Source organism: Talpa occidentalis, unplaced genomic scaffold (genome assembly GCF_014898055.3).
Source record: "Talpa occidentalis isolate TD23 unplaced genomic scaffold, MPIMG_talOcc4v2.1 talOcc4.16, whole genome shotgun sequence".
Classification (NCBI taxonomy): domain Eukaryota; kingdom Metazoa; phylum Chordata; class Mammalia; order Eulipotyphla; family Talpidae; genus Talpa; species Talpa occidentalis.
This window is the reverse complement of record NW_023601653.1, coordinates 34,845,707-34,871,123: the sequence shown is the minus strand read 5'-3', so window position 1 is coordinate 34,871,123 and position 25,417 is coordinate 34,845,707. Positions and strand designations below refer to the sequence as shown.

General features: G+C 35.1%; 1 protein-coding gene and 1 long non-coding RNA gene across 5 annotated transcripts in view; one reads left to right on the top strand and one right to left on the bottom strand.

Annotated features, from left to right (window-relative positions):
* The window catches only part of CNOT2 (CCR4-NOT transcription complex subunit 2), a 105,913-nt gene extending 93,466 nt beyond the window's left edge, over positions 1-12,447 (top strand). For all 4 annotated transcript variants that reach the window (XM_037513998.2, XM_037513997.2, XM_054696233.1 and 1 more), the window contains 5 exons: positions 2,202-2,263; positions 2,352-2,401; positions 4,493-4,593; positions 6,251-6,395; positions 12,358-12,447. In XM_037513998.2, the coding sequence (XP_037369895.1) occupies positions 2,202-2,263; positions 2,352-2,401; positions 4,493-4,593; positions 6,251-6,395; positions 12,358-12,444 (445 nt within the window). In that variant the 3' untranslated portion in view covers positions 12,445-12,447. The remainder of the gene's footprint in view (positions 1-2,201; positions 2,264-2,351; positions 2,402-4,492; positions 4,594-6,250; positions 6,396-12,357) is intronic.
* On the bottom strand, positions 545-7,952 carry LOC129145960 (uncharacterized). The gene is made up of 3 exons (XR_008552207.1): positions 7,940-7,952; positions 7,064-7,138; positions 545-678 (listed from the first exon to the last, which is right to left on the bottom strand). It is a non-coding gene; the product is annotated as an uncharacterized LOC129145960 (long non-coding RNA).
* Positions 12,448-25,417: the final 12,970 nt, after the last annotated feature.

Below are 25,417 nucleotides of genomic sequence, written 5' to 3'. Positions count from 1 at the left end.
GAAGCAGTGTCACTTAATATTTTTCCTCTTATAATTTGGTAGTATTAATATACACATGTCTGATCCTTGGCATCTTCTATCATAACTCAGCTACTCTCTTCTTTAGTCATCCCTTTGACCTTACCTTTACTAGTAACTGCAGTTCTCTGTAATTTTGAATCTGTTACTCATGTCACTTCCTATTTTCCATTTTTCTCCCAGTAACTCTTGTAATTATTTGACTGCACTGAGACTTTTAGTCCATTGATTCTTGTACCTTTTCACTGTTCCTCAGCCTGCCTCTCTTCCTGTGATGAACTCACTTCTTTCTTATACAGTTAAATTATTAAATTATAATTGCTCATTTACGTCTCTTTGACTATTTTGTCCCTCTTTTGCTTTGTCATTCCTGTTTAATAAAAACCACAACCCTGGTTATATCTGCCTGTTCCATTCTTTACCTATGCTCCTGAGCCTGGCTAGAGAAAAGCAGTTTCAGTGCCTGATCTCATGATATAGGAACCTCAGATATGTTCCCTTAATTCTGCCAAGTTACCATACCTGCTCCATTCTCTCTTTTGCCATCCTGTGCAACTGTTTTACTCTTGCCTCTTCAAACCTCGCCTACTCCTTTTTTCCCGTCCTTATTCTCAGATGATGATGTTACTAAATATTTGTACTTTGCTAAGAAAGATGGACCTAAATCAAAAAGAGAATGTCTTTGTAGTCCTGCCATCAAATGTAGCTACCTACTACCATCTGCACCCACCATATTCTTAACTTAAACCCTGTTACCATAGTTAATCAAATACTTTGTACTTAACACCCCCTCTTGATGATATGTTTACTCTTTGTTGGATCATTTCCATTAGCATACAAATAAGCCATGACTTCTTCCATGTTAGCAAAATACCTTCCCTTGATCTAACTTCTATGAGTTACTGCTATCATGACTCCCCTTCCCATTTCTTTATTCTCTTTGAAGTAAAATTCTTCAAAAAAGAGCCATCTTGGTATCCAGTTTGTCTTTTCCCATTCTTCGTTGAACTCATTTTGGTTAGGAAATTGCCACATCCCCATCCCCTCCAGTAAAACTTCTCATCAAGATCGCTGAATGACCTCTTTGTTATTAAAGTCACTATTCACTTCTAGAAATACATAGTCCTTGACCAGTGAGGAGCTTTTTACATAAGTGAATCATTGTTTTTTTGCTTCTTAATACTTTAATCTGTGATCACCCTCATTTGAATCATCCTCTCTCCTGAATTATTTCATTAATCATTCACCAGATATCCCTGGTTCTCCCTGTGTCCCTTAAAAACTCATTGTGTGTAGCAGCCTGGACCATCTTTTTTGAATAAACTAATTCTCAGCTCAACACCCAGTAAGGATGAAAGGCTTGATATAATTAAAGCCCCCCCAAATCTTTACAGACCTGCAAGGTCTTGCATGATCTGTGTGTCTACGCTTATCCTCTCCTCAATAGTAAATTCTGTTCCAACTTTACAAGCCTTCTTGCTATACCTCAAACATGTTCCTTCTATTTCTGCCTTAGTTTCTGCAGTAGGTCCTTCAACCTAAAATAATCTCTTGGCAAATAATTGATATCATTATATCCTTCACACCATTCACATCTCATTTCTTCAATGAGATGTAATTTTCTACCCATTATTTAATTGTGCAGCCAGCTTCACCTCCCCACCCTTTCACTAACATGGATTTTTTGTTTTTTATGTATATGTGTGTATATGTGTTTGTATGTTTTATGCTAATTGTTTTTATCTGCCTCCCTCCAATCTACTTTTCCTCAGCCAGAAAGTAAGTTTCATGTTGCTGATGATCTTTCCTTTGTTTCCCAAGGTACCCCATCACCTAGAACTGTGACACACATGAAATAGGCACTAGTAAATAGTTGGTGAATTTGAACCTTTATTTTTAATTGCTAGTTTTTTCCTGGCCATATAATTGGGAATGTAAATTTGTGTGGGGGCATGAATATAAAGCATTCTGAGTTGAAATAGTATATTATTTAACCTTGTTTTAGTTTCCTGCTATATAAGTCATAGTAGATACAAGAAAGGAAATTAGAAGTAAATAAGCTTCATTTATATTTGAAATTAGCTGGGTTGTTGTTTTTTTTTTTTTTTTCTGATTTCTTAAAATAAAATTGGAAATCTCTTTTCTACTTTGGACTTCAGAGTATTTTTTTCCCCATTATTTAGAAATCTCTACCCCAAATTCGCATCGCCCTGGGCATCTTCACCTTGTCGACCTCAAGATATAGGTAGGATAATCTATTTGTGTTTATACCCTTTTAAAGATATTTGTAACTGAGAATCAGTTAATAAGGCTTTTTTCATTTTATTATCCAGACTTCCATGTTCCATCTGAATACTTAACGAACATTCACATTAGGGATAAGGTGAGTGTAGTTTATTATTCTATTAAGTCAGCATGACTTTATTTTTCAGGTATTGTGTTTCAGTTAGACAGTTAATATTTTTGAAATAATAATCAGTGGTCTTGGGTATGTTTTCATATGTCCATTCAGCTAGATGTAACAATTTTATTTCTATTTTTGTTAGTAATTATAACATTTTGATGATATCCTGGGTTATATTTTTAAAATTTTCAGAACAAAAAATGTTAGGACTGGCAGACAGATAATGATAAAAGGGTACAACTATAACTACAGTTGATGGGAATAAACTAACTTGGATAATTTGATATATTTCCTATTGATATTCTCATTTTTATGCCCTTATCAATTAGAAAGATTTTCCTTTGCAAACATTAGTGTTTTTAATGGAAATAAATATATAGGTATTTAAAAACTAAGACCTTCAGCTTTTTTTCATTTTTTTTTTCCATTTTTGAATTACCTGAATTTCTAGTTATAAAGTAACTGTTAGCACATTGCTGCTTTTATCTATTTTCTTTTTCATTTTTTTTAAAGATTTATTTATTCATGCATACAAGAACTGGGGTGCAGGCCAGAGGTGCAGGGGGTGAGAGGATTCACCAGAGACAAAGTAGGGAACAGAACAGGTGGATTGACTGAAATATACTGCTGAGGGGAACAGCAGGCGAGACAGGAGAGGTCTGCTGTGCCATTTGGATCACCTCTGTGGCCGGGGATATAACTTCCATTGCAGTAGTTGCAGATTGCTTCATAGTGCTGACCCCTAACCCTTAGCGCCACCAGGGAGGGCCTTATTTTCTTTTTAATCTAAGAAATAAAAGGGTAAATGCTTTTTAGGTTTAGGGGAAAGAAGTAAGAAATTTTGGTCTTGTGACAGGATAAAAATTAGTACAACATACATGTTTATATTATACATATATTTATAAATGTATATGATATAAATATATATAAATGATCATGTTCTGTGTCTGTACCATACAGTTGTGTAGTCAAATGGATGTTGAGGTTGTAAACACGCAAATAAAAAGATACCCTTCTCAATAAACCTTTTAATACTTGAGTAGACGGAAGACAACAAGTATGAGATATAGAGCAGGCTAGTTTTTTCTGTTTATAATTGTGTGACTTTTTGCCACCTCCACTACAGAACTCTTTTGTTGTAATTACCTAGTATTCTAGAACCTATTTTTTACGGCAATTTAAGCTATTCCAATTTAAGAGAATTTGTTGAAATTGGAACTGTTGCCTGACGGGGATAATATGAATGAAGGGAAAAATTACAAAGAATGTGTAACAGTCAAATAAACATTGAGAATACAGGATTAGGTAAAAAGATGAAAGTGTTTTTTTATTTTGTTGAGCTTTTAATAAAAGTTTATCTTAGCATGAGAATCTAAGACTGTTGAACTCTAGTTTTGTAGTCTGGTGGGTATTTATGTTTATGTTTTGTGGAAGAAAGTGTGAATAGTCATCTTTTAGTCATTCATTTGAACAAAATGAAGAGCTGTCCCATTATGATATTTGTACTTAGCATCTGTGATTTATTAAAAAGGCTTAATGAACTAATTCATGATTCACTGTCAGATATAGATTCTATTAACATTTCTTATAAATCTATGTCTCAGTCACTCTATACTAAGGTACCTTCAAAAACATTGACTTAATTTTATGTATGTTCTTACTAACCCTCATAAATTTCACTGTGCACATTTTATAATTAAAATTCAGAGACATTAAATAACATGGTCATGGCCACTTTAATAAATAATGCACCTAAGGCTTATAGAATATAAATTCTTCACCTTTGAGCAGAGGATTCCCTATTATTGCCACATTGGGTATTAATACATCCCTAAAGTTAGACAGTTAGCATTTGATCGTCTTAGAAGTTTTTAGCTTTTTTCTCTGTTAGTATATAAGTGTACCAGAAGTAATTATTAAGTGGTTTTAGTAGTTTAATTGATGAATTTACTTTAGAAGTACCTGTGTAATCATGTTGATAGCAGTGTGTGCTACTTCAGTGGTAGCAGTTATATGTTAGGACTTTAAAACTTGTTTTACATTTCAGAATAATGTATTTCTCTTTTTCAGCTGGCTGCAATAAAACTTGGCCGATACGGAGAAGACCTTCTCTTCTATCTCTATTACATGAATGGAGGAGACGTATTACAACTTTTAGCTGCAGTAGAGCTGTATGTTCAAAGTATTTTCAAACACTTTTGTATGATAGTGGCTCTTGTTTATTCTGAAAACGTCTTTATTTAAATGATGAATGTAGTTTTTGGCTTTTGTTTTTAAACTGGAAATAGTTCAAGAAGTTTAAGTTGTTTTATATTTAGTGAAATATTTTCAGTTTAGGTTGAATCCATGGCTTCATAATCACTGTATATATAAAAAGAACTTGAAACTTAACCCTAAATTTGTAAGGTAAAAAATCTACTTATGGGTTTGGTGAATCTAATACATGGAAGTACAAGATATGTTTCATAACTGTGGCTCATCTTATTCCTGTGGAACCACATATGTTAATGACAGTGAATTTCATCATTTAATAAACATCTGTTGAGTATTATATGGGCAAGACACTGTGCATTTTTGTTGTGTGTTGATAAAATAAAGTCTGCTTTCATTATCAGAAGCCTATCAGCCAATTTAAATTAATATAAGAAGTTGGTCCACTGGATGTTTCTTTTCTGAGCATTTCTGTTTTTATGTGATGCTCTAAGAATAAAAGTTTTATGTCATTTCTCAAATGTCCAGTCAGTAACATATTTTGTTACCAATAGGCTATTTTATTAATCTTGTTTACTGTAGAATGAATTGTTACTGAAAATTTATGACATTATGATTGGAAGACCTTTTTACCTATTTATTTTCATAATCCTAATAACATTTCTATAAATGACCTTGAATCAGGTACTTTAAAATGTAAAGCTTACTGTAACGATAATAAATTGTTTTTTATTTCTCAGTTGAGAATTTGTTTTTTTCCCATGTTTTCTCTTCATTTTTATAAGATAGCAATTGTTATCTGTTCTTTTTATAATTACAAGTAAATAAATTCATTCAGTCATTCATCCATCCATCACTGGCAGTTCTGTTTCATATATTATTTATGTCTAAAATTTACCTCACTGTATTCAATAGGAAGGAATGTGTTTCCTGGAGGTTCAGTCTAACAGATTTTTTTTTTTTGGTGGCACGTTACCTCCTTTGGATGTTACTTTCCCAGTTTACAAGTGTTATAAATCCTCAATGATTCTTGCATGAATTCTAATGGCTATCTTTTTAGCTTTGAAGAATTTAGGATCATTGAGATATGAATAAAAATAAAACTTTCGATGAAGAATTTTCAAAATGAATGTTTTCAACAGTTATAAAATTATATGACTTGAAATAGTTAATTCAAATAGAATACATATTTAGTACTTACAAAATAATACAAATAGTTGGGGGTTTTGTTTGTTTAATAGATACCTCAATTTTTATTGAATGTTAAGAAGAACAAGAAAGGACTGAAGTTTCTGAAACACAGTGTATTTTTATTTTGTCTTAATTTTTTATCACATTGCTCATAGAGCTTTTAAGATCTCATTTTGCTTGCATAAAAAGTTTCTTCCATTAAAGATGTGTGTATTAAAGTGTGGTTGTGGGCAAATTAAGAAACTATCTTCCTATATTTATTTCACTGGGGTTGTATTTCATAACAATAAAATTCAGGATAAAGAAGCATTCAGATTTGTGTATTTTATGGGTAATTATCTTCTGAGAAAAGTTTTACAAAATGTAGAAAATGTTTTATGTGAGCCACAGGAAAAATTAATTGTCTTTTTCTCTTAAAAATTGAAGTTTTAACCGTGATTGGAGATACCACAAAGAAGAACGAGTATGGATTACCAGGGCACCAGGCATGGAGCCAACAATGAAAACCAATACATATGAGAGGGGAACATATTACTTCTTTGACTGTCTTAACTGGAGGAAAGTAGCTAAGGTATATTTTTTTCCATGTGTAAATGTATAAATCTAGACTTTGAAAAGACATGTCCTCTTTTTTGTTTATATGTACCCAATACATCCATTCCAGTGATGTGCCAGATATTTTGCTAAGTCTTTTGTCTCTACCTCCTTGTCTTGATTTAAACTCTAGGACAATATCCACAAACCGTTCATTTCACCAATAATTAAGAAAATGGTTGAACTTGGTAAGAGATTTTGTAATTTTTCACAAGCCTTGGTCATATTTGAAATGTTTTTGTGTCTTCTCAGTTGTAAAATAAAGATACACCCTCTTGCAATTCCAATCATGTATTCTTATATTATTGTTACTTTAAATTAAGCAAATTAATGAGATTTTTCCTAAAACCATCATTTAAGTAGATACTGACTCCTTCAAACATTGGCATTCACCACAGGAAAGATACCTCAGTTTTTATATATAATTGATAAACGGAAAAAAATTGCAAGTGTTAACTATAATCGTTTCTATGATTAGTATGCTAAGTAAGAGAAATGTGAAAACAGTTGATTGTTTTGGTTTGTTTTAGCTTGTAAATTTTCCTGACAAAAACATCTTTCTAACTGTCCCATGTGTAAAATTTTCATTAGTGTCAATACATAGTTAACATCTGTATTCAGTACTTTAATGTATGTTGTACTTACCCAGTAGAGACTATAACCCACATTATCTAATTTTCTTACTTCAGGTTTTTCTGAATGCCTCTTCCATTAATGATTCTTAGGATTAAAAAGTAAAAAATTTTTTTTGTTTGTTTTAAATAAATTTAAAAATGAGAGAAATACTTGACAGTTCATTGCATAATTTTTTAGTTGTTGGTTTGAGCTTTTTCATTCTGTTGGATCAGCTTTAATAAACTGGATTAAATGGTAAACTACTTTAAGACAGGGCAGAATAAATACTAGATATTTATCATAAAACAGTTTATAGCAAATGAAGATATCACATAAAACAACATAGGAAAACAACAAACACCACAGCTAGACATATCAAGAGCTTAAATTTTTTAATTATTATTTTGGAGTGCTTCTCAATGATAAAAGTTTTTTTCTCAGACCAAGTCCATATACTTCACACTATATTTGAGTTATTTTAACAATTGTAATTAATGCTCATATTGATTTCCAAAGGAATATATGTGACCTAATTTTTAGTTGATTACACATAGTACATGAGACATTGGATATGTTAACTATTCTTTAAGTAGTAGTATATAATAGAAAGCCAGAGTCTGTATCATGGATTTGAATTTAACTCCTATTTCTATTTATTCTTTGACCTTGTGCATGTTTCTTTTCCATGCCTCCTTTGAAATTGAAATATCTGCCTCTAGATTATCATATAAGATTAATCAAGATACACACATACACACTATACACACAGAATGTGTAGTGTTTGCCATGTGTTGCCTATTTGAGATACAGAGTGGTGGTGGTAGTTTGTTAACTGTTGTTTTTATGATCTTTGTTGTTACAGCTTATTAATAATAGTCTTCCAAAGATGAAAAAATTGTAACTCACTGTTAGGTTAAGTCATTGGTTCTCAAACTTCAGCTTGCATCAGAATTATTGAAGGCCTTGTTAAAACACAAATTGCTGGGCCATGCCTCCATTGTATCTGGTTCAGTAAATCTGTGGACAGTACCTGGAAATTAGTATATCTACAAGTTAACAAGTTCCCAAGGGATGTCATTGATGATGCTGGCCTTTGTCTGGAGTCATTCATTGAGAGCCTCTCAGTTGATTCTAAAGAAAAAATGTTTTGACAGGAGGGGAAATCTATATTAATAATTAACTGCTATTCTGCTCCAATTTGAAGATTTTTGTAAGTTATTCTAAACATAAGCACAAAAGAATGTTTATAGTAGATAGATGTATAATTGTACTTAGATTTTAATTCGATGTATTTGAAGAAGTCACCTTATGTGAAAGCAGTTTTTTCAGAAATAAGTTCTCCCCATAAACTTAAAACACAAGTTAATATTAATAGGGCCCCTTTATTTTCCCATAAAAGCCAATTCCCTATATAGGTAAATGTCATTTTAAAGAAAATTGTTTATATATAAAAATAATAATTTCAGCTGATAATTCCCTGAGCTTCTGTTGTAAATTTGAAGTACATCACTAAACTATTCTTTAAGAAATCTCTTGAGATAAATTGCTGGCCATGTGCACAGACACTTTTCAAAAAAAATTATTTTCATGTTGATGAAAACAAGCAAAATTACTGATTTCTGTCAACTATTAATATAGTTCATTTGGTTATGTCAAAATACAAATGCATGAACTTTTAAATTCAGAATAACTTTTTCAGAATGACTTGGGTTTTTTTTTTGTTTGTTTGTTTTTGTTTTTGAGAATGTTTTCAGTGGTTTCCCAGAAATTGGATTTGGAAATAAAAACTTTAGTTCCATTCATAGTATATTTATTAACAGATTTCTCCAGTGTACACAAAATCCATTAAAATGCCTATTCCAAATTAACTTCATTGGCCTCACATCTGTAAAGTTGGCTGTGGTTTACTAGTCAGAGGTAAAGAATATACATTCAACAGCTTAAACTTATTATGAAAAGCAGTATGAATTGGTATTATAGTTTGATGATAATATGATATCATTGAAAAGTATTAACCTGATCTAGACCATTATCAGGTCTCCATTCACAGTATCTTATATGAAGTTCTTTCATTCTCCTGCAAATCACCTGATATATTCAGAGACATAAAGAATTGTAAATTAAAGGGTTAGATGACTTAAATCAGAAGTATTTCTTTTCCCCTAAAAATTCTGTGACTGAGTTCTAAGATCCACCCCATACTTAAATATTTCCTATGTGTCAATAATCTATGTGCATTAAAATTTTGACACTTTGTTCATTCTCCCTATTTAAATGATCTGGTTAGTAAGGCTGTATTTTCTGTCCAATGTAATTTAGCTGGAATTACTCATATCCTACTAATTTAAATTAGGTAATTCAGACAGTATATGTGATCATTTTGTGTGTATGTAATCTTAATGTTTTTATTTTCATCCATAGACATTTTTTATGGTGGGAGGGGGGATGAAATGGGTATCTATCTGTTACCAATAGTTTTTCTTAAACTAAAGACAAAAATTTAACAGTTCTTTGAAACTCAATTTCACCTGTGGATCCAACGCTGTATAGAATTTTTAATACTTAGGATATTTTTAATTTCATCATAACCTGATAGAAATGTGATTTTTCTTTTCCACTGATTTTACTGGAGTACACCTTTATACTTTAATAAGTAATATGTGCTTTTCACCAAAATAATAAAAATTTCTAATAATTATATTTAAGGTAGTTTGCTATTTCTTTCCTAAAATTTAACTTGAGTATTTTTGTTAAGAGAAAGCTGACATTTTTGAGTACTTGAGGAACCATTCCTTTGGTGGGTGTTTCTGTAATTACATCAGTGATGATGTTCATGCTTTTGTAATGATTTGATCGTTTGAATCCAGTGTGTATTTTTCCACTTCCCAGTAATCTTTGGAGAATATATAGCCTAGTTTTATTAATAGAAAAGCTAAGACATCAAAAAGATGTTTAAATAAAAGATCTAGAAATATTTTCAGCCTTTTAAGCCATAGAACTGATGTAAAAAAAATCCCCCTCTTCCATTAATAGCAAATTTATACATAGACCTCCTAATACCTTTTTGCATACTTTTAAAAATTGTTTTCCTAAAACGACAACAACTAGTGTTTATTAATCAGCCATTAGTTACACACCTGCACTAGGCCTGGCACTAGTCCAGTTAGTAGTTAGTGGTATACAAAAAAGACACACTTTTTGCCCCTACAGATTATACAAAAGTGTGTGTAAACATGAACATTTAAAAGAGATGTTATTAATAAAGCAAACAAGGAGATAGCAGTATATTGTCAGTTTTAAGGAAACTAAAAATACATGGAAGACCAAAAAAATATTTTAAAAAAATGGAAGACAAAATTTGCCTATATAAATTCTAAAATCTGATATATAAGGTCTTGGAGATTTTTATACCTAGCTTTAAACTGATTTTTTTTTTACTAGGTAGGGAAAAGGTTAGATGTATTGACAATGAAGTTACTCTACTTTAAATTCTAATATTAAAAGTTTGTTCACCAGTGTTTACAATGATGACAGGATAATTGAACAAAATTTTTATTTTTATATAGCTTAGATAGCAGGGTGTATGATTTATCACACTCACAAATAAGATTTTGAGCCTATACACATATTTTGGAACCAAAATGCCAATTTCAATTTCTAAAGAATGGTATAACAAGATGCTCTTCCCCTCCCCCAACTAATACAGATATTCATCTTCAATAAGGCAGTAATATTATTTTAATGTCTCCATTGGGGTGTGGGAAAGAGAATGATGTCTACATAATTCATTGTGACTGCTGTGGTGATCCTGGTGTTCACTGGATTCTGCTGCTGAGCGCCACTGTGCCTTATTTACCCTATAGGTCATGTAAAGTGAACCATTTTAGCCTATAGTCCTCACAGTGTACTTTATAAACACTTGTCAGTACACTGAATTTTTTCAGCATTTCTGGATAGGGGTGTAATGAAGTATTTCTATTTTGGAGACTTAGGCTAAAAATATTTAATGTGTCCTGCAAGAAAAGACATGGGCTTTAGTTCCACACACCAAGTCCTAACCCTAGATCTTCTATTTAGTATAAGACTTGGGCAAGTTACTTGGAGCCTTATTTTTTCTCAGTGCAAAATGAAAATACGACATTTACAGTATAAATACTAGAATAAAATAATTTCTGTCTCTAGTTTTGATACATATTAAACTGATAAATTATACTTGCAGTTAATATAATATCTTTAATTTTTAAATACTTGGCTTTTCTACCTCCAAATTTAATCATTGTGGCCTAGGTTTTCATTATAAAATTTTCACATAATAATGGAAACATCAATGATAGGATAGATTTGAAATAAAACAGATAACGTAAAATGTTAACCCTTGGTGCTAACATTGCTTTTGGCTTTTTTTAAAATACGTAATACCGAGTGAGGTTCATAATTCTTACAATGAGATTTATTAAAATAGTTTGTGCTGATTGAATTCAGGTCCTGGAATTAGTAATTTTAGAACCTCTTTGGATTTATAAATGTACTTTTTTTCAATATAACATTCTGTATCTTTCCTTGGTCCTGGGGAAGTATTCAGAAAAAAATTGCTTCACCATTCTCAAATTTTAAAACTCAGTTATTTTGAAAGTTTGATCAAGTGATTTGTATAAATAGTCTTTAAATGTGCCTACAATCAAAATCACTGTCCTGTTTTTGTAACAGTTACATCATCTTTAAGTCAAAGTATTGGGTTTTTGAAAATTCTGGAGATGTGCAGGTGTAAGTTCATTGTCTCCCTCAAATTTCTATGAGGTTAGAATAACTTTTAAAATTGAAGTAGCATGGCATTTTAACATGTAAATTCCAAGGGTGCTATAATAACTTTTTATGTTTGATTTTTAAAAAATGCATGATACAGCAAATTGGAAAGTTCTTCCAAACTCTTCATAGGAAAGATTAATTTTTAGGTTTTATATTCACTGAAGGAGGCTTAACTTTAAATATCCTATAATATGCAGTGCTTTTTATTAGTGATACAGTGATTGGTTCCTTCAAACATTTTTATGCAAAAAGAATACACAGAATTTCAGTTCTGTAAAATAGATCTCAATGAATAATATCTGACTTTATGCAGAAAGTCTGTATTTTGTTCTTAATCAGAAACTCCAGGACACTTTCTTCAAGCTATATTTAACCTAGAGAGAGAAAAAATTGATATATCTGTGCTCATTCTCACACATGTAGGTATTTTATTTGTTCAACTAATAAAATAGATTTTGACAAAAATACAAGATCAGAGGGAGAGGAAATCATCTAAATTCTTAAATTTGATTTTATAGGAGTTCCATCTGGAATATGACAAATTAGAAGAACGACCTCACCTGCCATCCACCTTCAACTACAACCCTGCTCAGCAAGCCTTCTAAAAAGACTTCCCTTTTCTTGGGGTATGGCTGTCTCAGCACAATACTCAACATAACTGCAGAACTGATGTGGCTCAGGCACCCTGGTTTTAATTCCTTGAGGATCTGGCAATTGGCTTACGCAAAGGGTCACCATTTGAGGTCCTGCCTTACTAATTATGTGCTGCCCAACAACTAAATTTGTAATTTGTTTTACTCTAGTTCAAGCAGGGTCTGGATTTTTCGTTTTCTTTTTTTGCCAGCAGACAGACTTGGGTCTGTAAAGACAAGCAAGTACACTGACAGAAGTTTACGATTTAGTTTCTAAAATGTAAAGAAAACCCACAAAAGACTCAACAAAATTAGACCACAAAAATTGCATTGTTCATTGTAGCACTATTGGTAATAAAATAACAGATGTTTGTGCATTTTTATGTGAAGATCCTTCTCGTATTTCATTTGGAAAGATGACCAAGGTCTGCTTCCTTCATTTTACTTCCCCTTCTGTTTTTGAAAGGCAGTTTCGCCAAGCTTAACGCAAGAATATCTGACTGTTTAGAAGAAAGATATTGCCACAATCTCTGGATGGTTTCCAGGGTTGTGTTATTACTGAGCTTCATCTTTCCAGAATGAGCAAAACACTGTCCAGTCTTTGTTACGATTTTGTAATAAATGTGTACATTTTTTTTAAATTTTTGGACATCACATGAATAAAGGTATGTATGTACGAATGTGTATATATTATATATATGACATCTATTTTGGAAAATGTTTGCCCTGCTGTACCTCATTTTTAGGAGGTGTGCATGGATGCAATATATGAAAATGGGACATTCTGGAACTGCTGGTCAGGGGACTTTGTCGCCCTGTGCACTAAAGGGCCAGATTTTCAGCAGCCAAGGACATCCATACCCAAGTGAATGTGATGGGACTTAAAGAAGTGAACTGAGACAATTCACTCTGGCTGTTTGAACAGCAGCGTTTCATAGGAAGAAAAATAAAGATCAATCTTGTATTTTCTGACCACATAAAGGCTTCTTCTCTTTGTAATAAAGTAGAAAAGCTCTCCTCACTGCAGTGTTGACTTTGATTTGAGTTTGTGAAATTATTTCTTCAATATGAAAAATAGAGAAAGAAACCCAAACTTTTACAAATACCAGTTGAATGCTGTAACTAAACATAAAATGTCTCCTTTTTTGGCCTTTGACAAGTAATTTAAGGGAATCTTATACCACTTCACTTGTAGGTTTAAAATGTAACATTCTTAATCCAATTTCAAAACAAAACTGTTATTTAAATGGATTATGGCAACATTAGATATCAAACTTTCTGGACACTCTTGGGACCCAATGGAAATACTTTTTGTGAGAAAATTTCTTGATCTCTAAGATTTTAATCTAAGGAGGTTATAAACAAGCCAAAAGTGGTGGTGGGATAGATGTTACATTCAAATTGCTGACCTAGCTATTTCATATTTAGAAGTTGATGGGTTCTTACCCATCTAAACACAAAACACTATTTCAAAATGTCTGAAAACTGAAGCTACAAAAGCAGCACGAGTTAGGTTTTAAAAGGTGAATTTTGATGCTTTACATTTTCATTTTTAGCTATTCTGTGAAGAGGAAAGTTTGTTGACATTTACTAAATTGTGTTTGAAAACAAATCATGACTTTACTGTTTATCAAGATTGATTTATTTATTCATACAAGCACTGGGTACAGTCAGAAGCACGGGAGGGTGAGAGAATTCACCAGAGCCAGAGCAGGGAGCAGACTGACGAAGTACACTGCTGAGGGGAGCAGCGGGCAGCAGGAGAGGTCTGCGTGCCATGTGGGATGCTCACCTGGCAGCCAGGTATCGAACTGGTGCTGCAGAGGCTGCAGGCAGCTTTGCAACCCAGCGCTCAACCGCTGCGCCACCAGGGGAGGCCCGAGTTTTACTTTTTTCTATGTATTTTGAGATAGGAAAAATTGAAAACATTAGGATTTTTAATCTTTCAGATTTAAACCAGAGCTGCTCCTCTGTGGGGAAGATGGCACATAATTATAATTGAAACTCTTGTGCAAAATCCCTTCACAGAACACGCACCATATTTTACACAAAAGAGTCAATTTCCTTTTTAAAAATGACATTTTCATGATTAATTTGCAAAATTCTTTTGCAATTTATTGTGCAAAGTGTAATTTTTCCTACACAACCATGAGAAAGAAAAAATGGAAGCGGATCTTTTTCTTGTGAGTACAAACAAGACTATATAAAATGTCAACTGAAGCATGATCCTGATTGTTACTACATAAATGACTCAGAAAAAGAAGATAGCTCATGTCAAGTGATCTGTTGTCTAGGCTCTAGTTTTGGGGGATTTTGTTTTAACTGCCACATATAAAGTTCCAGTTCTTTTTATTGTGAATCACATGAGAAAACTGCATGTAAGTCAACTTTTTGTTAATGTCAGAAATCACCATGCTCTTCAAGTTTCAAAATTTTGTTTGAAATCTTTACTACATTAACCTTTGATATAACACATCTGATTTTATATCTTATGGTTACACAGATGTTGTGAAGAACTAATACTGCACATTTTCTTAAGTTTAATTGTTAATTTTTCCCTATGTAGTTAACATACATGCATGTGTACTGTGTCAAAAAAATTTTGTGATTACACTATAATTGAAACAAGCCACTGCATTGCAAAATGGAGTCCTTTTAGCTATTTGTTTTTAACTATTATGTGTTTTTTTGTGGTGATACTGTATATGATATAGGTCATATATGTATCCAGGTGTTCTTAAGTCATATATATCCCTTCCTCAGGGATATTTTAATGCACTGTTGTTCACTTTAGGTATATCTAACAAGTGTAAAAACAAAGTTTATTTGAATTTTTACCAGTATATAAAAATCCAAACCACTTAACTGGTCAATTTTTTTTGGCCACTGAACATGGTTCAATGTAGGTTTTTGATAAATGTCTGACATTAATGTTTTTATAAAAATTGATAATTCAATTTAAAAATAAGATGTACAAATTCAAGCATTGAGCTCTAAAATAATTTACTATTTTTTGCTGTAATTTCATTTTCAAAAGTCTTTTAAAGCATTTTCAGTTAACTTTCAAATTTATCTCACTACCATTTCTATTTGATTTTTCATCTGAATCATCCATCATTCAAAACCTATGGATCTTCCATTCTGGGGCATCTAAGCATAACTGCAAAGGAAGACTCACATTTCATTTAACTCAGATTTAAGAGCATCAGTGTTGCAAGGAGTTGCTGAAAACATGCAAGTGTGTAAACAGGATGCTTATATTTAATGTTCTCTTAACCATTGTTAGTTTAGTTAATACAGATGAGACCTAGAATTACCTAATTGGTTCCACTAGGACAGAATAAGACACACAAACGTCATGTCCTTTTAAAAGGTAAATCTTTAATGGTGTGTAATAAAGCATTCCTTGTGCTAGCACTACTAGTGAATTATGTCATGAATAGGTGACAGATGGAGAAAATGAAGCAAATAAATAGTCACAATTAGGATCTAAATCTAACCTGGTTATTTGTGTGTGGAGTTGCATCAATAGGATGCATTGAATCAGGATAGTTTTGCCCATCAGTTGCTGAAACTACTAAAAGATGGTGGACATGACTTGTGAGTAGTTTATATGTAGAACCATGCAAATTGAGATTCTATTGCCAAAAATACAATGTAATCTTTGGCTACCTTAATAAAAACAATGCTCAGAACAGGTAGGAAATCTGCTACATTTTAAGAGCCACCATATTTGGAAGGCAGAAGGAGAACAAGATGTGGCATACTTTCTAACTGCCAAGCAATTACCAAGTGTTTTACATGTATTACTGCTTCCTGTCTTCAGCATAGCGTCATGAGGTAGGTTTTAATATTTCTGTTTTATGTTAAATTTTATCTGTCACAAAAAAAATACCAAAGAAGTAGGGCTATTTGGCACTAGGGAATAAGCTGACAGAAGCACTAGGCCTAGGTAGAAAGAGATTTTAATGTAATATGAAAATTCCTGAAATGATTTTAAAAAGTAATTCCTGAAATACTTTTGTAAGATGTTTGATTCAACCTCAGAACCTAGTGTTCTATGTCGAAGGTAAGGAGTTGAACTGGGTGGGTTGGTCTTGAATGTCTCCATCATTTATTGAAAAATTGTCATGGGAAATGAGATGACTATTTCAGCAAACCTAATTGCCAACAGTTGTAAAATATACTTATTTTGTTTACCACCTAGGAAGAAATGGTAGCTCATGCTAGTGACACGTCATCACAATGTATCCTAAGTTCAAAGACACTTTGTGTAGGGAGAATGCATCTAAAGTTGAGCTGTAGACCTTTGGAGAAGAGACAACTAAAGACATCTAAGGGGAGGAATGAGAGCTGTCTTCAAACAGGAAGAACTTAAGGAAGAGGGCAGGTCAAATCAGCCAGTGGAAGCGCAGAGAGATTTTGTTTCTACGTATTAAAATGCCACTGTTTCTGTTAAGGGAAAGGATGTCCTGAGCAAACTCCATACAGGCTTTGTGGAGTCTACCCTCACTCCATCAAGGCACTGGGAACTACAAATCCCATGATCCCCAAAGGAAAGTTGTGAGGACCTAAGGGTGGAGTTAAGCAGCCATTTTCTCTGTTTGTAAATAAAAACCAGCCATGTTCGTGGGGTCTGGGGCACTTGGCTTGTGCTCTTAGCCAGGCAGATTTGGTCTCCGCAGGTGATACGGGATTTCAGGACAGTGGAATGGTTCGGGCACATTTAAGAATTTATCTCCCTCTTTTCTCCCTGAGTTGTACATTTCCTCATTCCCCTTCCCTTGTAAATAAACCTTTGTTAACCTTTTGTGTGTGCCTGTCGTGTAAGTCCCTTTTAAGCACGCGGGTGAGGACCCACAGCCAGGCAACCCGTTTTAAGAGTGGGGTTTGCCCTGTAACATTTCTACTAAGCATTGCATAAAGTTTCCATCAACAGAAACAGGTTCTAGCAGAAACTGGATGACTGAGAATTGCTACTAAGAGGATTGCCTTTTTTAATGAAAAGCTAGATTTGATCCTTTACAGGCCTGTTTTTAGCTCTTTAAGGTGGCGAGGCCCTTTATATGTAGTTGAGGAATATGGTCCCAGAACTAAAAATTACATACAGTATTGACCTAATCTAAAATATGCTGTTTTGTGGGTCATAGATAAGCTTTACCTAAAATTATTGCTGTATTTTTGAAAAGAAATTTAAATCATAAGACAACTTAATTCATTTTTTTAAACATTACGTATTGGAACATGAAACAGTAAAAGCATAACAAATAATAAATCGTGTATGTGTGTTATTTACCAGTTATATGTGTATTTTCGTTCTACATTCCAGTGACTTAACAGTTTTTAAGAAGTTTCAAGGATTTGGCCTGAGGTTGTTTATACATTTCATTAAAAGGCTACAGATTTAGGGACCTCCCTGGTGGCGCAGTGCGTTGAGTGCTACACTGTGGAGCTGTCTGCAGTCTCTGCAGCATTGGTTCAATTTCCGGCAGGCCAAGGACATTCCCATATGGGTTGGCAGACCTCTCCTGTCTCTCCCACTGCTCCCCTCAGCAGTGCTTTTGGTTTGTCTGCCTGTTCTGCTCCCCGCTCTGTCTCTGGTGAATCCTCTCACCCTCCCACGCCTCTGACCTGTACCCCAGCTCTTGTATAAAAATAAATAAATCTTAAAAAAAAAAAGCTACAGATTTATAGAACTTGAAGAGAAACCATGTATATATATTCACTGGTGTGCAGGCTTCTGTTTTCTGCTATAGTACTGATCACAAAAGTTAGGTTAAGTAATAATCATTCCTGTTTTTCAAAAGTGATCATTACATTTGCTGCATAAAACTTCATTTGGATTGAGATTGCTACAAGAACTCACCAAAGTCAATTAACCCCAGGTTAGGTAATTCTCAACCTCAATGTGCATAAAAATCTAGGGAACAGTTTAAAATGTCAATTTTAGGTCTCATTTAGATACTTTGATTTTCAAATGTCTATGGAGAGGCCAGGAATATACACTTTAGCAAATGCCACAAGTTATTTCTTAAAAGTTAGTAAACTACCAATCACACTTCAAGACAACTACTTTGCCTGCTGTATAAGCACTAATTGAATAAAGTCTTAAGTTTCTGATAAAGCCCAATAAAATTATCTTAGAGTAATACATTCCTATGCATCAGGCATTTGTTTACTTTTTCCTGTATCAATGTTCTAGTGCAGAGATGTATTTTTTCAGTAGTATTAGAGCCAAATACAAGGATATTCTAATTCATTCCCAAGTATAAATACAGTAAAGTTTTTTGTGAGTATTATTGCTAGCCTAGATCTAAGATTTCCACTTCAGTTTGTATACATGAAAATCGAGTGGCAATTATATTCTTATCAATTCTATGTTCATTAATTGAGAGTTTTGTTTTTTCAATCTAGTCACACTTTGTTGTACATATACCATGGATAAGATTTCAATGTTTTTTTATAAGACTTCAGTTTCAAAGCGAATCATTTTCACATTTGCCATAGTTTTTCCTCAATCATGACTTTTTGAGGATACTAAAATTTACATGATAGTTGTCTTCATTGCCATACTTTTCTGTCAAAACCCCAAATTATTTGCAGTCTGATAACTTGTGATCATCAGTTGACACATGCCCAAATTCTTTTGCTAATAATCTACTTATCTGTTATATAACAAAACTAATTTTTCATTCTTCGTGAGATAACTGATAGTCATCTGCTGCACCATAAATATGTTTTGACGTTGTTCGGGGGTGAAAAAAATGGTGACCCCAAAAAAGTCCTGACTATTCCAGAAGTGGTCGTTCCTTTAAAGAATGATTGAAGATACCAGCTGAGGGAAGCAAACATAATGTTTGCATCAGAGCCGGTCTCTAATTTTCATAATTGTGAAACAGAATGTTCCGGTAATGTGTATATTTAGCCTACGTGACATTTTGACCACATAATTTAATTTTTAAAACCTTTAACAAAGTTTTTCTTTCTAGCCAAACTACTATTTGGTATATATTGAATTTTAGCAATAACATTTACGCATTGTGGAAGAAATACATCACATTTCAAGGGTGCCCTGATGTCAACAATGGCTGAGTCAGTTCGAGTTTTAGGCTTAGCCTTACCAATACTTTTAATGGAAAGACTGTTAAACATTGATTATTCAAACTACAGCTCAATAGAAAAAAATATATATGTGCAAGAATGACAAACTGTTTCATCTTAAATGTAAAAATAAAGATTTGGGGCAGCCAGAATGTTTGGAAGCTACCTTTAAATCTGTTACATACCGAACATTTATTTTAAGCTGTAGTTTTAATTATCATATATAACAGTTGCATGAAAAATGTCTTAACATTTGAGCTGTTAAGTATTTTCCCTTAAGAGAGTCAGACATGTTTGATTTTTTATTTTAAATGTGTTAAGTGATTTATGTTCAAGTGGTAAATAATATCCAAATATATAACAAGGTTTATTCCTTTACTGAATACCTCAAAGTTACTTTCAGATATACCTTTTTTAAAATCTAAAATTTTAAGTAATTTTTTTCCAGCTCACGAAATGATTTAGTCTGAATATTAAATTAGCTGACTAGCACATCACTATTTGGAAATGAAATTCTGCCTAACAAAGATGAACCAAAATAATTTTCCTAGCTTCTCTAGTTGCAATGACATTATTAATTATTTAGAACAAAACTCCTCATCCCAGAAGTGTTTGCAGTTTGGACAGAATGAGAAAAATGCAGACTTTTGTCTTTGGGAATATTAAAACTGGGTACCGTTTCCAAGTCTAAATTATCTATTTCTCTTAGTATTTTGGAGTAAGGATATCACCTTTGCTTTCTAAACTATATCAAAAGAGAATACTAAAGGAATTGGAAAGAAAAATCTAGGAGGGAAATGACGGTTGTCTTCCACATCTTAGTGGCGTCATTTGTAAAGCATAATAATCTTGGTTCTACATAACACCAGAGGGAAAAATAAAGACCCTTATGGATATTATAGTGAGGCAGGTTTCAATTTACAAGAAAGAACTATATATATATATAAAGATCCCAAAATCAAATGGCTAACATTAGGAGTTAATGAATGTTACATCACTGGAAGTATATGATAATGAAGTTCTGCATTATAAAGATAATCATATGTAACAGTTCTAGTTCTGTCTAGAACTAGTTAATGACTTCTTTTATCAACACCTAGTTGTTCCTGTATTCACTTTTTTTTCACTTCTTTGAATCTAGCTTGAATTTCTAACAGATCTGAAATCTAAATACTTATCTCCATCATAAAACAGTACTACTATTTGCTATGAGTCTGATATGTTATTTTCAACACGTGATTCTGCATGAAATTAAACAAGTACCAAATTAAATCATCGGCTCCATTATCCTCTCTACTCACCATCCCCTTCCAAAGTCAGGTTTCACAATATGTAATTTGATCAAGCCTAATATTACTTGAATTTAAGTATCTAAGCACACGTTTAAATCTATCTGTATTACTTACACTTTTTTTTAACTAGAGAAATTTCTTAGAGGTGACATGGTAGAAAAAAGATGGCTTTTGTAATCTAGCATTATCACTTTTTTTTTTTTTAAAGATTTATTTTTATTTATTTATACAAGCACTGGGTACAGTCAGAAGCACGGGAGGGTGAGAGAATTCACCAGAGCCAGAGCGGGGAGCAGAGCAGGCAGAAGGACCGAAGTACACTGCTGAGGGGAGCAGCGGGCGGCAGGAGAGGTCTGCGCGCCATGTGGGACCCTCCTCCGGTGGCCGGGGAGCAGCCGGGGATCGAACTGGCGCTGCAGAGGCTGCGGGCAGCTTTGCAACCCAGCGCTCAACCGCTGTGCCACCGGGGAGGCCCTAGCATTGTCACTTTTAATGTGTGTGCTGCCTTGGAAAAGTTAATCTCTGATTCCCTCTTCACCTCATAAGATTAAATCAGGCATTGTCTACATTAGGTATTCAGTAGATGTAAGTACATTTCTCCAAGGACATTCTCCCTGTTAGCCATTGTACTAACAGTCTCCATATTTTGGTATTATTAAAAACCTTTTTAACTTGTTACAGAGTTAATACCCAAGTTTTGGGAGAACAGAGCAAGAACAACATCAACTAGGAATAAGAATCACAGAATGTTAACACTATCTTTTGATTCAACCCTTTCATATGAAAAAGAGGAAACAAACAATTATTTACCTCATGTCAAAATATTTCCTATTAATGCTGGGACCAAAACTTCATAGCTTCTTGCTTTCTAAATTCCAAAGCTGATGTCCCTTTTATGACATATGTGTATATATCTATATATTCCATAGAAGTTCATTTACATTAACATGAGAGACTACTAACAGGTAGTGAGAAATTTACTTCAAAAAATATTTTTAGTAATCATTCTTTGCTATTTCAAACAAAATACAAAGCATTTAGAAGCTTTTATTTTAAAATACTGAACTATAAGTAATATTTAAGATTCCTTCCTGTTATAATATCATTATACGTATCTAGAAATACTAAGCAGTATTCTCAACAATAATTATACACTCAATATACTAAATAAATCTTATGGATGGAAAGCAATAAAAATAACTAGAAAAACTAGTGACCAGATAAAAAATTTATTTTGAATTTTAAATTCTCAGAGTAATAAATAGTTAACATTCACAATGAAGCATGGTAAGGCAACTAATTTCTCTATTTCAGCAACCTGGAAATGCTTTAGTACGACTAAGTATTTTAAAGATAAGACCAAATGGAAAGAAAACTTAGTTTTCTATGACAATATCTACAAGTATATGAGTTACGACAGAAAGAAAAAAAATTCTATGTTGTCAGATCACTCATTCTTTCATATTTATTCTTATCTAATTCTAGTTGCAAACATCAAAACCTATCCAAATGTGAATTTTAGTGAGAAGAGGTGATGATACCCTACTGATTTTCTCACCTATGTATTTTAGCTACTGAAGAGTGCAGGGTCAGTGTTACTGAAAAACTTCAGTGTGCCAATTTTTGAAAGTTTATAAACATTTCCCAATATGTTTGATATTCCCTTCTATTCCTAGAATACCAAAACCCTCCTTCTGTTAGTTCTTTTTAGAATCTTTTAGTAAAAATACACATATGAAAATGCAACTTCAACAGCAGTCGCAGGGCTTCTGGAAGAACATTGATCGTGAGAAGGAGTTACAAATAACAACAGTTTTAATCTTGTTTAATGTCCTCGTTTAGTTCTAAACAGAACTTCATCGAGATTTGACCATGAGTCTCCTGATAATATTGCCGCAGACAATGATGTACATCAAATACATTAGTATCGTTCTGAATATTACATTTTAAATCTCAATTTTAATGGGTAGACAACTATGCAAAGAAAAGTCTTTTTCTGTGCTGCTGCTAACCCTCCACAGGAAACAGGAGCTTGCTAAGTGACCTCAGAGCTTACCTTCTTTGAGGTCCCGGGGGTTATTACTATTCTAAGAGAGTCAATGGTGACCTGTTTTGAGAAACCCAGGGGCTGACGTAGCCAGTCTTTCCTTGGGAATGTGATAAGGCAGCCTCACCTCAAAAGTAACAAAAACAGTGTTTTCATTATAGATAAAGTAGAAATTGTGAAATCCTTTGACAAGTTTGGTTATCAATAAGAAAAACATGAAGATAACCCCAAGGTTCATTAAAGAAGCAAGCTAATTTAAAGATGGGAAATAAGAAAAGTAACTGTTTAAAAAAACAGAAGGCTACATGGCAGTGGTTTCTTCAAATATTTTAAGAATAATTAGAAGGAAAGAAAGTTACTAAATGCAGAACTTGAAAAATGAATTTAAAAGTACTTAAGATTTTAGATTAAGACAGAATTTTCTGACATTTCTTCTCTCAACTTAGACCATTTTGCTTTAGTTTTGAGGCAGAGGGTTCATTCACAGAACTTCTCAAGCTCTGGAAATGCCAAATATTTTATTACATTTAATTATTCTTATACACCCTCATCGCTGTCTTATGAGCCCTAGTAAAGAGTTAATCCAGTCTCAAGGTTAAGCTTGAGCATACCAAGTAAGATAATTGGATCTTGTTATTTGCGTACCACTTCCTCAGATCTTATACTCCCTTTAGCCTTCTTGAAAAGCAAGACATATTAACCTGCACTTGGAAAGTTCATTGTGAAGATCTGGGAGCCCAGGTTAAGTATTTCAACTATTAAAATGAAGTTTCTTTCAGGGAATGTAGTTACTAACAATTGTCTTTATGCCAACAGGAAAAGAAGAAAATAATGATCCTAAAGTAAAGAAAGAAATCTACTCTTTGAAAACTTGAAAGATATTAAAGTATAGCGGCTCCCTGGCATCTTCTTATTCAGAAAAAATAGGATCTTCCTGTCATTAAATTTGATTTGCAGAGAAAAACCCAATAACTCGATTTGCCCCTTGTTTGGAAATACTATTACCTATCACATAAAGGAATGTAGTACTTCGAAGGAACATATCCCATTAAGTAACACTGGAAAACCAAGGAAGAGAAGTGAAGAATTTCATGATTAGGTGTTTCCACCTTCACCAGGAACAGAACTGAATGCAACTAAGAGTACATTCCTTTGGGACTTGCAAACCAAGTAATAAATGTTTATATATTTTGCAAAGAAGTAAGCAATCTGATTCTTCAAAATGTAGGTCGAAACAGTCAAGTTTAATACGTTAAAAGTGTGGTTTGGAAAAAAAAATCTTAAATTTTTATACATTTAAAAAAAAAAAAAAAGGTGGAGGGAGCAACGGTAAGAACTGAGAGCAGAACGCGGCTCTAGAAACGATACCTGTCCCAAAGTGGGTCTGCACGCGACTGTCGCCTTGCACAGCGCTCCTGGAAAGCTCACCTCCCAATCCCCGGGCGGGCCAAGGGTGGCAGCCTCCTAAAGAGGGAAACAGAACAGAAAGGATGCTGTTCTCGGCAGTCCTGGAGTTAGGGGACCGTCCTGATGGGGAAAAGTGGTGTCTCGGGGCGCAAGTCTTTCGTTTCCTCCGCTGCTACTCAGTCAGCTTCAGCTTTGGGGCAAACAGACTTGGGGTCATCTTGGGTGCAGAAGGCCTCAAGCTGCCTCAAGAGCCTCCCAGGGCCCCAGCAGCGGTGTCCACATCTGGCCAGTTGCGGGCTCCTGCCCCGAGCGCCTCCACGGCCAACGCCTCCGGACGCGCGGGTCTCGCTCCCCGCAGCCGCACTCGGGGCGGGGCCGGCCGGGTCCCGCGCGGGTCAGCGCCGGGGCGGTTGCGGGAGCCGGGACCCCGCGGCTGGACCGTTACCCCACTCGCTGCCGGCGTGGGGGCTGGGGGCGGGGGCAGCGGACCACCCCGCGGCGTGGGAACCGGCGGCGGGGCGTCCCGGGGCGCGTCCCCGCACCCGCCGCCGGCCGCGGGGCTTCCGCGCCAGTCCTCGGGGCGGGCCGCGCCGGGGTCCCCCGCGCTGCGGGCGCGCCTCCCGGGAGCCCCCCGCGGCGGGCGCCGCTCGCCGCGCCCGCAGGCCGACCAATCCGCGCCCGGCGTTCAAGATTCCCGCCGCGCCCCGGCGCTGCGCCCACTCGCGCTCCGCTGTCCTCCAGACTTCCACTCCCGCGCGGCCGCGGCGCTCCCGGGCGCGCCCCTCGGACCCTCCGCGCGGACGCCAGCCGCGCCCGGGGCGCCCGCCGCCAGCCCCCGCCGTCCCCGCCGGGGCGCGCCAGCCCCTGCCCACCCGGGACGCCCCCAGGCGGGGCGGGGCGGGGCGGGAGCGCCCGGGTCGGCCGCGGGCGGGGCCGGGCGGGCGTCGCCTCCCGCGCGGGGGAGCCCCCGGGCTGCCCCCCGGCCGCCGCCGCTGGCTTCGGGGCCGCTCCCGGGCTGGTGCGCGGGGCCACCGCGGGCGGGCGATGGCGACGGGGGGCCGCCGGGCGCGAGGAGGCGGGGTGGGGGAGGCGGGGACAG